We start from the raw sequence: 12122 nt of genomic DNA on the forward strand, positions 1-12122 counted from the left end.
AAAAACACTTCCCTCCTAAAACTTATTTAACCCTTTAACATATTTAAACGTTTTGATCATGTCCCCCCTTTTCCTTCTGTCCTCAAAACTATACAGATTGAGTTCATTAAGTCTTTCCTGATAAGTTTTATGCATTAAATATCCTTTTTAATGCAATTATAAATTAATGTGCCAAACTGAAAAAGTAGCATCATGGTCAAAACTCTATTAATCTATTAAATCTGTTAAAACAGACAAGAATTCTAATTGCCCTCCTTTGTTCCCCTCAAAAGGAAGTAATCATGTCAACCCGGATATTCTTCTTGCTAACTCCCGGAAGCTAAAACCTCACTTCCTCCAAATGGCTATTGAGGTAGCAAAATGGCGCTCTTTTATTAAGAAACGAAAGCAGGAAGCTATGGACGCAAGTGTACCGGAAGTGGCTGTTTAATGGCTGTACAGCGAAGACAGGAGAGGTTTATAGGCTTTCCCCACGTCCATTAGAGTGGATTTAAGACATTATCCCTTGGCAAACGAGTATTTGTCGCCTCGGATCGGGGTAACACTTCCGGGATTTATGAAAAGGGGGAGGGGGAACCTGAAGTTGACACCCCATTGTAGTGAGTATTGAGGGACAGTGTCACCTCTGGCGCTCCGCTTGCTCAGGGAAAAGGGAGGGGGGCGACGTAGCATCCGACCGCATCAATTTATCCCGGTTGGTTGCGAAGACGGAGGGCTGCGCTGTCTCTAAATTGGAGGAAAGCAGCTCCGGGCTTGTACTAGTCCAGGGGCTGAATTCCCAGGACGCCCCGTAGTTACTACATGTGTACCTGCTGCTCCCTCGCAGGCCTGTACTGTAGGGGCTCCTAGCTGATTCTTGACAAAACTATCCCTCTCCCCTTAAATAGTTAGTGAATGTGAAGTGGTTGTGATGAAAGCTGTCATTTTTATCTTCCCGAATCCTGACAAAGCACGGCGAAAGCAACGTGGTTTCAGAAGATTTGAGCATACTGGAGGGATCCTACTAAGTAGATCTGCAGAGCTTGGAATGTCAGATGTTTAACAACACCATCAGGGAAATATATAAATGGATTGTTGAAAAGAAGAAAGCTTGGGATAATTTAGAGCAGGTACTTGTAGAAAAAGGCTGAACTTCTGATCTGAAGTAAAATATTTAGGTCCAGAATTGGTTCCATTATATGCTTACAATTTGTGCCTAATCCAAGTTTGTGCATCTGAAAGAATGAAGGAAGACAATGAAAATAATACTCTAAATTTAAAAGCATTTCTATTAGGTTGGAGGCAACTTTCTATCGACCTGATTGATTGATTGATTGATTGATCAATTAATTGATTGCATTGGATGTATATCATACTGCATTCAAATTATCCCACCTTTATTATACTATCCAGAACAGGTAGGTTCTGTTTTTCTTCTACCTTCTAGCTAAAAAAATATTTTAATTCATTTGTTTAAAGAATGATAAGATCTTAGGACCTATTTAAAAAGCAAAAAAGGGTAACAATTTGGCAGAACAGCTATTGGCTGGAGGGGTGGAGAAGTAATATAATCACCTGTGGGAGTGTGCCTTCATTTTTTCTTCAGTATTAGTGTTTAAATTACATCTTAGTGCTTAAGTTTCATTAAGTTACATTTTTATAAAATTAACACAGTAGATGGAATTATTTTTTCTGTAAGTAGTCATCTTGTCTTTTTTATGTACACTGAGAGCATATGCACCAAAGACAAATTCCTTGTGTATTCAATCACATTTGACCAATAAAGAATTCTATTCTAAGACTGTTGATGGTACTCTAAATTTTGGAATTTGGAAGAAATCCCACTTAAAGTAGAATAATATTGATTATACTCACAAACTCAAAATATTTATTTGAAACTTAATAGATTTTTATAAGAGTAATGGATTATATATATTTCTCTCTTTAAGTATTACAGAGTGTGTATATCGACTAGTTCAATGACTGAGATGGATGGGAAAAACGTTTTGAAATTAATTCCAGTTTCTAACCCTTTAAACAATGTGAAGCCTCGGGTTCAGACTGAAGTCCTGTGTCCTACTGCTAAAGGAAATGTTTTACTGTCTGGTCATGAGTATGCGAAGACTTCATTTGCAAGTACTAATGCACCTGCTGTTGCTAAAATATCTGAATTAAAGATCCTTGTACCCAAGTATTTAATTTTTCTGAAGCCTTTTAATCAACCAAGACAACTTAATGCAACTGTTGTAAAACAAAACCCAATTACATTAACAGTTTCTGGCATTCAGAGTAGTTATTCAGCTGATAGACCATCATTGCAGAAATCTTTTGTTCCAATTTGTTTGGACACAAGCACAACAATTATGAAAATAGAAAATACTCCACTTTCCATGAAACCACCAGTGCTACCTTCTGGCCACCACCTTCAAATACCTGCTCCTGCTAAAGTTAAAAGTCTTCCAGTTTTTGTTTTGCCACCAATAATTCAGAACAAAATGCTGGGTACAGCTGCAGCCTCAAATATTTCAGGGACAGGTGAAAATATCAATGTACCAATTTTTATATCGCCAGTAAATACAATGAAAATATCTGCTTCTGAATCTTTGGAAACAAAATCAGTGGGAGAAGTATCCAGTTCTTTAATACGGGCAACATCACAGAAGTTTATCAATAGTTCTGCTAAAGTATCAACCTCTGGTAGTATGGAAAATAAGAGGACTCCTATGAAATGGGTTGTTCATGAAAATCCAGAGTCATCGACATCTTACATTACCCCTGTAAAATCATCTAACAAGGTGGCATCTGAGCTCTTAAAAACATTGACTGATATAAAAAATACCAAAAACAATTCTGCTAGTATTTTGCCTATTTGTTCTAGTAGCCTCCATGAAAGTCTTCATGGAGGAAAAATGCCTTCTAAAAAAGACAATACTCTAGTAACGTGCAATGTACAGGAGTGTTTACTGGCTAAAAGGGACACTAATATTGTATCAACACTCGAGCCTAGCAAGCAAGAGAGCACAAATGTCAGAAAACAAACATCAGAATTAATTAGTTTAGTTACAGATAATACCATAACTAATCAGGTTATCAATCTTGTATTATCAAAAAATAAAAGGATTGCATCTAATCTGAAAACAACTAAATTCAATGACAGTATGATACCGTATCTAGAATCTGAAGTAAATAAGGATTTTAAAGCAGAATCAACACCTTCTGCCTCACCACATGACAATCTTCAGATAAGCAGCATCACCCAACATAAATCAGTATCCTCAGGGAGGAGTGCTTCCATTGGGATAAATGATGCTCAGAAATATGTCAAAAAAGAAAATGCCTATGATAGTTCATGCAAAGATCTTTCTACTAAAGGAGCTACTGATCCTACATCACCACCTGTGGTACATCATGCAGTCAAAGAGGAAGAACAACAGGTAATTCTTCATATCAAATTGTATATATTGGATATTTATATCATTGGGATCATGCTCATATCTGCCAACATGAGTAGTGGAAATAGAAATGAAGTATTTTTTTCCTGTAGCAATCTCTTGAGGAATAATTTGCTGACAGATGTTGTCATGGGTTTCCTCCATTTTTTTATAGCCTTGAAATTTTAGATCATCAGGTGATCTTTCTTGATAAATAGATGCTTATGTTTTATAAGATATCTTTTTATATTCAGTATTTATATGTTTGTTGTCCTGTAAATTTCTTTAAGGAATAAAATGATTGAAATGAGTAATGTTTACTATTTTAGGCTGAAATAACTTCAGGAGTGCCAATTTGGATGGAGCATATCCAAGAACAACAGAAAAAACATTATCTTCAGTTGAGAAAAAAATTTGGTCTCTCTAAAGAAGAGAGAGTTTATCTTAGGAGAGTTTCATCCGTTCCATCTAAAAATTCAGAAGCATTTGTATTTTCCAACAGTGTGCAAATGAATGACATTGATAATTTGATGTCTATACCTATGAAAAGTGAATCTGAAAAAGAAGAAAAGGTACGTAGAATATTCTATTTATGATTAATATTCTTATCCCCAGTAATAAATATTATGAATAATAAATCCTGTCACAATGATTGGCTGGATTATTGTGATAGCATTAAATGCTTATTGATTCATTTTATGAGAAAATATGTGTTTTTCAAGAAATGAATGGAAGTATTAAAGTAAGATCAAAGTATACCCCCTATTATTTTTATAGCTTTTTACATTTTAATGCTATTTTTAGTGTTTTGTAACATTCAAAAAGGAGACGAAGTATTATGTGAAGCAATTTAAGTTTAGAACGTGCAGCAACATACTACTTGTTTTTCATTCATGAAAAATGATATATTAAATGTACCATGAAAGTATTAAACATGGCAGTTCTCAGTTTTATAAATCAGTATAGACCAATGTAGTAATGCCTTAAAAGGAGAACAGTTTTAGTGAATCATGTGCTTATCCCTTCCATTCCTAACAGGTTTTTTTCAATGACTTCCTCCCAGCACAAGCGGTAGGGGCAGTGAATCTAAACTAGTGGACTTGTTGAAGTTGTATGTTGGTTTAGGAATGGTGTTTCAGAAGGCTTTCAATTCAGTAGAATCAAAGCTTTTCTTGGTATTTTTTTAGCCCAATTGTAATAAACTTCCTTTAGACCCAGCGGTGGGCTACGAGCCAGAACGCTAAATTGTGCTTGCCGCCATGGTTTGTAAGTTCTTTCAGGACTAGCACGATTTTGCTGCTGCGCCTGTGGAGATAGCAAAATCGTGCATGGAGCTGCAGGTAAAACCTCGCTGAAACATGGCTGCAATTTTGCTTCCTCCACAGGTGCAGCAGCAAAATCGCACTGGTTCTGCAAGAACTTATAAGCCATGGTGGCGAGCACAATTTAGCTAGCGTTCTGGCTCCTAGCACACTGCTGTTTAGACCCCTTCCAAAATTGGACTTTCTAACATTAGAACATCCGCGAGGTAGAAGAAAAATTGAGTTTTCAATCATAGGAATAAAAAGGGAGCTATCCTTACAACATTGTCTGCAAGATTTTAAGTTGCTTTCAGAATAGCTGTAGAGTGGGTTGCTTAATTTATATTGTCACAATAGCCGAGGTGGGTTTCAGCAGGTTCTGACCAGTTCTAGATAACTGGTAGTGGAAATTTGGAATAATTCAGAGAAAAAGTAAATACCATCTCTGACTGGCCCTACCCCCATCTATTCTCTGCCTCCTGAGTCCTAGCTGATCAGGAAGAAATTGGGATTTATTTTTAGTAATCTTTCCCTGGAGTGGGGAGGGAATGGAGATTTTGCAGTACAGTATACAGTGATCCCTCGATTTTCGCGATCTCAATCTTCGCGAAACGCTATATCGCGATTTTTCCACCCGATGACATCACTCCTTTCCTTTCTCATCTTTCTTTCTCTCTCTCTCTTTCTCTCTCTTGCTTCTTCCTTCACACTCTCTTCCTCCCTCTCATCTCTTTCTTTCCTTCTCTCTCTTTCTCTATCTCTCCCCCTCTTGCTCTCGAGCGGCAAGCGAGCAGCCGGGCGGGCGGGTGAACGGGCAAGCGGCAAGTGAGCGGCTGGGTGGGCGGGTGATGGGCAAGTGGCAAGCGAGCAGCCGGGCGGGCGGGTGAACGGGCAAGCGGCAAGCGAGCAGCCGGGCGGGCGGGTGACGGGCAAGCGGCAAGTGATCTTGGGGTTTCCCCTTTGCCTGGGCGGCGGGAAGACCCAGGGAAGGTTCCTTCGGCCGCCCAGCAGCTGATCTGCTCCGCAGCGCGGCGGCAGCGAGGAGCCGAAGATGGGGTTTCCCCTTTGCCTGGGCAACGGGGAAACCCCATCTTCGGCTCCTCGCTGCTGCCGCACTGCGGAGCAGATCAGCTGCTGGGCGGCCGAAGGAACCTTCCCTGGGTGCCGCCCGCCGCCCACGCAAACTCCACCATCTGCGCATGTGCGGCCATGAAAAAAAGGGCGCGCATGCGCAGATGGTGTTTTTACTTCCGCAACCCTACATCGCGAAAAATCGATTATCGCGAGGGGTCTTGGAACGTAACCCTCGCAATACTCGAGGGATCACTGTATTTCCTCTGCCACCAAATCATGCCATGCCCACAGAGCCAGTAATAAAAACATTAGAATCCCACCATCTCACAATAGTGTACTACTCTTTTTAATCTTTATTTACAGATAATTGGGGAACAAGGAGGAAATGTGAATATAAAGAGGAAGACAAAAGCAACACCAATTTTAGAAAATCCAAAGAAGAGAAAAAATGATGTTACAAGAATGCAGAACTCTGACTTTGAGTGTAACAGCTCATATTCAGTAATGGAAAACTTGAATAATTCTTGCACACAGAACTTACTGGAACAAGAGCATTCCACTAGTTTTCTTCACTGTCGTCATAACGTCTCAAATCCTTGGGTTTCTAACAGCTCTGAAGAGAACAGAGTTTTGAATTCTACTTCGAATTGCCCTGAAAATGAAACTGCTCTTGATGAAAGTTCTTTCAAAAAGGATATTTTTCCTTTCAGCCTCCCAGACTTGGAAGAAAAAATAAAAGAGGAGAAAATAACAAGGCTTAAACAATTGCTGAGGGAACGAGAGGCAGCCTTGGAAGCAATTCGAGAAAAAATGCATCAATGTTAACAAAGATAATTTTCAAGTTGCTGAAATGTTACCTGATGCTATTTATTTAACCTATAAAAATCTATTTTTTCTAATGTTTACACGGCATTAATAGATACAAGTATGAATGGACTCCCGTTGCAAGAGAAGTATGCAAATCTAGAATCTTATTGACAAGAATACAACTTGATCAGCAATTTATTTAATTCATTATAATTTTTATATTAATACAATTTATATTCATGCTGAATGTGATTGTGGTTTCACAAATGAAATGTACATAGAATTCTTCAGTTGCAAATATTTCTAAAGCAGAGAACTAGCTTAATACTGACAAATGTGCTAACTTAGATTTTGTTTAGAATATTATTAATATTGATCTGTTATTTAAGTGAGTAAATTTCTTCCAAAACTCAAAATAACATTTTTGAGTCACTAAAGATCAACAGCAGTAGCACTTATATTTATATGTCGCTTCACAGTCCTCTCTAAGCAGTTTATAGAGTCAGCATATTGGCCCCAACAATTTGGGTACTCATTTTACCGACTTCGGAAAGATGGAAGGCCTTGACCTTGGGCATATTCAGACTGCTAAATTGCAGTCAGCAGAAGTAGTCTGCCGTATTGCTTTCTAATCACTGCCCCATAACGGCTCATAGCTCATTTATCCCAAAGGTGCTTTTTTCAACAGGCAACTGAACATTATCACCTTGAGGTTCGATTGATGTAACGCTCTCTACATGGGGCTACCTTTGAAAAGTGTTCGGAAACTCCAGATCGTGCAGAACGCGGCCGCGAGAGCCATCGTGGGGCTTCCCAGATTCGCCCACATATCTACAACACTCCGTGGCCTGCATTGGCTGCCGATCAGTTTCCGGTCACAATTCAAAGTGTTGGTCATGACCTTTAAAGCCCTACATGGCATTGGACCAGAGTACCTCTGGAACCGCCTGCTACCGCACGAATCCCAGCGACCGATAAGGTCCCATAGAGTTGGCCTTCTCCGGGTCCCGTCGACTAAACAATGTCGTCTGACGGGCCCTAGGGGAAGAGCCTTCTCTGTGGCGGCCCCGGCCCTCTGGAATCAACTCCCCCCGGAGATTAGAACTGCTCCCACCCTCCTTGTCTTCCGTAAACTACTTAAGAACCACCTATACCGTCAGGCAAGGGGGATTTGAGACACCTTTCCCCCAGGCTTATTATAATTTATGTTTGGTATGTATGTGCTGTTTGGTTTTTAATTATGATAAGAGTTTTTAGGTTTTTTTAATATTAAGATTTGTGCCAGTATAATATTGTTTTTATCGTTGTTGTGAGCCGCCCCGAGTCTTCGGAGAGGGGCGGCATACAAATCTAATAAAAATAAAAATAAAAAAATTCTGGGTTGTTGTTATTTTTTCTTTGAAGACATTTTGCTTCTCATTCAAGAATCTTCTTCAGCTCTGACTGGATGGTGGGGAATGGAAGCAGACCTGTAGCTCATTTAGTTTCTCAAAAGATTATACAGTAGTACCTTTATTTAAGAACGCCTCTACTTAAGAACTTTTCTAGAAAAGAACCGGGTGTTCAAGATTGTTTTGCCTCTACTTAAGAACCATTTTCTACTTAAGAACCGGAGCCTGGAAAAATTTCCCAGGAAATTTGAGAGCGGCCCCGAAGGCCCGGCCAGTTTCCTGCCATTCCCCTTTTAATCCCGGCCATCTCGGGCTTTTACAGAGGAGCCTTTCAGTGGCGCTTAAGGAGGCTTTGGCAGCCCAGAGAGAATGGAGCGTTTCCCTTTTTCTGGGTGCTTGGAGAGGGAATAAACCACTTTGCTGTGGTGACTCCCACGCACTGCTTCCATACACCCGGCGCGAGGTTGCCTCCCGCAGTGTCTAGGCACGGAAAGGCAAAAGGGGGTGCTCACCTCACCTTCTTCCTTCAGCGGTGACTGTCCTCCTCTTCTTCCTCCTCCTCCCACCCAAATCCCAAGCTTATTTCTTTCCTAATGGGTTTGCACGCATTATTCCCTTTTACATTAATTCCTATGGGAAAAATTGCTTCTACTTAAGAATGTTTCTACTTAAGAACCTGGTCACAGAACTACCGGTAATTAAGTTCGTAAGTAGAGGTACCACTGTATTTAGATCCTGACTTAAACAAATAATATATTGAAAAGAATGAGAAAAATGAATTGTACTGTGCTACTTACTCTCCCAAGATATTCCAGCCACTAACTGCTTTCCTACTTTTTGATCCTATGCTGACTCTATAAACCTCTATAAACCCCTCTACGGAGAGGGGCAGCATACAAATCTAATAAATAAACCACTTAGAGAGGACTGTGAAATGGTATATAAATGTAAGTGCCACTGCTATAGCACTTAGATCTTTAGTGACCCCTTCATCTCTTAAATAAGTATGTAGTCAGCATTGTGGTCTCAGAGAAGCTCAGAAATAATCAGCTTGTTTGGGATTTGTTTTAGCTTCATAAAAATCTAGACTTGGTAGAATGAGTTTGCTATTAAAATAGTATATATTTTCCCATATTTAATTTAGGTTTGAACACCAGATAATACCTACCCTACATTTTCATGATGTTTTATGTGAATCAATTTAATTCATTAATTCTCCTCAGAAAATCAGCATGTTTATCCTTTTCTAGAATAGAATAGAATAGAATTTTATTGACCAAGTGTGATTGGACACACAAGGAATTTGTCTTGGTGCATATGCTCTCAGCGTACATAAAATATACATTTGTCAAGAATCATGTGGTATGACACTTAATGATTGTCATAGGGGTCAAATAAGCAATGAAGAAGCAATATTAATAAAAATAAATATATTGTCAGATTCCGGTAGAGTAATAAAAAGTCCGCTTGTGATCCTGGCTTGTAATAAGTTCCTATACTACTACTCCAGCACAAACTGACAAACACTATCATTTGCAACGTGTAATTTTGGTCAGAGATGCCTACTCCTTTTCCCCCACCACCTTTATACCACCCCCACCACGCTCCAATGGTTAATTCTTATCCATTCCCTTGGACTTGCAATTAGTTAAGGGTTGTGAATAGTCTTCTCAGTTGTTCCCAAAAGGTGCAGGGCTGTCATCAGTATGCATCTGTCACCCAATCACAGTTGCAATCCTTTACATGCACTGTGGCTTCCGGATATCAGGTAACAGCTGTTGGCATCATCCTGTATTCTGCACCCCATTCCCCATTGCGAATGACAGCTCTGGGCTGGCAGGTTCACCGGAGCTGACATGCAGCCCCCCCCCTACTGTGGAGACAGCACCTGAATTTGGAGTGAATCCCAAGTCCCTCCCTGCCCAATTTGGTTGGGTGTTGTTGATGGAACTTGGCTATTTGAGAGCTGTTGTGGTTAGCTCTGGCCCTGCTCCTGCCCCAAGGACTGTGGATGTGGGGGAGACATCCACATGCTGCAGGCCTGTTTTGCCCCCAGTGGAATCTGCTGATGAAGGCTCCTCTGACCAAGAAGACATGAGTGACAGGGAGGAGGAGAGTGTGGCAGACAGCTCAGAAGGAGATCAAGTATCTAGCTCCTCCTTGGATTCAGAACAAGAGTTAATGATACAGCCACGCATGCAGAGAGCGATGCATAGGCAACAACAACTGAGAGATTATTATCAAAGAAAATGAGGCCACCTGTGGTTGGGTGGGGCTGTGGTAATTAGTGAGGCTGCTATAAATAGCAGCTTGTGGGTTTGGCCATTGTGGAGGATTATCTGATGGTTGTGTTTCATGACTGCTTTTCTGACTTTGATCTTTGTGTGCTGATTTTTTCCCGCTTTGAAACTAACCCAGAGCAAAGTGTGTTTCACTTTGTGAAAGAAGAAGGACTGTGAATTGCCTCACAGCTGCAAGCTAAGTATCACTGAACTGATAAGGGACTTGTACAAATTATCAATTTGTTTGGAGACAAGTGCTCTTTGCTATACAAAAAGAGTGCTCTGTTTATTTGCATTTTCGGTATAAAGAACATTGTTTTGAATTTTCAAACGTGTGTGTGTCTGAAATTGTATCTGCATTTTTTGGGAGGATTCTACCAGAGAGCTTGACAGAACAGGAGCTTGAATATTCTCTTTCTTAACCTACATGGACTCGGCAAGAGGATATCCATTCCATAGTACTAAATACCATAATCTACCTTGATGCCATTGTGAATCCTCTGCATTTTATAATGCTATTCATCGCCTATGATTATTGGTGGAGGCAGTTGGATAGGGGATCCTTGGATTCCAGCTGTATGAACAGGACAAAGTAAACTACAGTGGAATACCAGGTGGACTTTTCTTAATAACCGGGATAGTTTTACCTGTACTGTTCCTGGGTTTACAGTCCACACAATAGGAAATGGTCCTATGAATTTTGGAGACAGATATTTACAGGGTACAGTACTTTTAATTTCAAATATTTGGTAAATAAATACACATTCTGTCCCACAGGGAAAGGAGGTTGTAATGTCCTTTTCTGATCTCTGTAATATTTATAATTGTGGCAACGCACTGTAATGTCCCTTTCATCTCTGTCCATACCCCTTGTTGTAACCCCTTATCTGTGGGAACTATCTGGGGCCACTCTAGTATTCAGGTGGGGGTTCCTACATTTTGGCACTACCGGAATGCTCCTGGAGACCAGTGTGGGTGCGCACGCATGTGGGTGGGCGTATCCTCCCATAAGATTTGGCTTCTGTGCCTGTGTCGGAAGCCAAATCTTGTGTGAGGGCCCGCGTGAAAGCGAGATTGCAGTGATTTTTGCCAATATTTTTGCTTCCACACATGCACGGAAGCAAAAAACCCACCGAAAATGGGCGAAATCTCATGCGTGAGAGCATCCTCTCATGAGATTTTGCTTCCGGCGCATGCGTAGAAGCCGAATATCGCGTGTGCACCTGTCGGCACTGAGATGCATGCACATCTCCATTTTCTCTAATGGATCACTGATCCCACCCGTACTGGGTGCAACCCATTACTGCTGGTATTGGTACAAAGTCCTGACCAGTAGCCACCTGAAAGGAAGTGAACCCAGTACTGGAATGAACAGTGTCATAGTATGCTACTTCAGCGTAAGACAGTAGCTCATCCCATTTTGTTTGTTATAGTACCATAAATACTGTTAGATCAAAGCATTTGCTCTTTCAACAGCTAGATGAAATGCCGTACTTAAACCTTGTGAGGAGTCTCCTCCGAGTAAGAATTCTGGCAGTAAATTATAGCTCCTGATCCGACACCACCCTCTGAAGAATACCGTGAAGGCAATAGATGTGCACAAGAAATAATTTCGCCAACTTTCTAACTGATGGAAGAACAGAACAGGCCACAAGATGGCTCTGCTTGGAGAAGAGATCCACTACCATCCCAATTATGGTGTTTATTTTTATATTTTATTTTATTTATTTTGTCTAACAATTATAGGGTGATAATTTGTACAAATAAAACATTAGATAAGTAATGATAAAAAGTAACAAAAGAAGAAAATAGGACAGGGACGGTAGGCACAGTGGTGTGCTTATGCACGCCCCTTAT

General features: G+C 40.4%; 1 protein-coding gene across 1 annotated transcript; it reads left to right on the top strand.

Annotated features, from left to right (window-relative positions):
- Nucleotides 1-360: 360 nt before the first annotated feature.
- LOC139164086 (ligand-dependent nuclear receptor-interacting factor 1-like) lies at nucleotides 361-9456 on the top strand. Its single transcript, XM_070745742.1, has 5 exons — nucleotides 361-599; nucleotides 951-1397; nucleotides 1929-3413; nucleotides 3740-3982; nucleotides 6149-9456. Exons 3-5 carry the CDS (start codon nucleotides 1959-1961, stop codon nucleotides 6608-6610), a joined length of 2160 nt encoding a protein of 719 aa, XP_070601843.1. The 5' UTR covers nucleotides 361-599; nucleotides 951-1397; nucleotides 1929-1958; the 3' UTR covers nucleotides 6611-9456.
- The last annotated feature ends 2666 nt before the right edge of the window (nucleotides 9457-12122 follow it).

This window comes from Erythrolamprus reginae, chromosome 3, assembly GCF_031021105.1.
Source record: "Erythrolamprus reginae isolate rEryReg1 chromosome 3, rEryReg1.hap1, whole genome shotgun sequence".
NCBI lineage: Eukaryota > Metazoa > Chordata > Lepidosauria > Squamata > Dipsadidae > Erythrolamprus > Erythrolamprus reginae.

Coding starts and splice junctions, on each gene's coding strand:
- LOC139164086 (XM_070745742.1), top strand. CDS start 1,959: ATGACTGAGATGGATGGGAAAAACGTTTTGAAATTAATTCCAGTTTCT. Junction 3,414..3,739: donor TCAAAGAGGAAGAACAACAG/GTAATTCTTCAT, acceptor TTACTATTTTAG/GCTGAAATAACTTCAGGAGT. Junction 3,983..6,148: donor AATCTGAAAAAGAAGAAAAG/GTACGTAGAATA, acceptor CTTTATTTACAG/ATAATTGGGGAACAAGGAGG.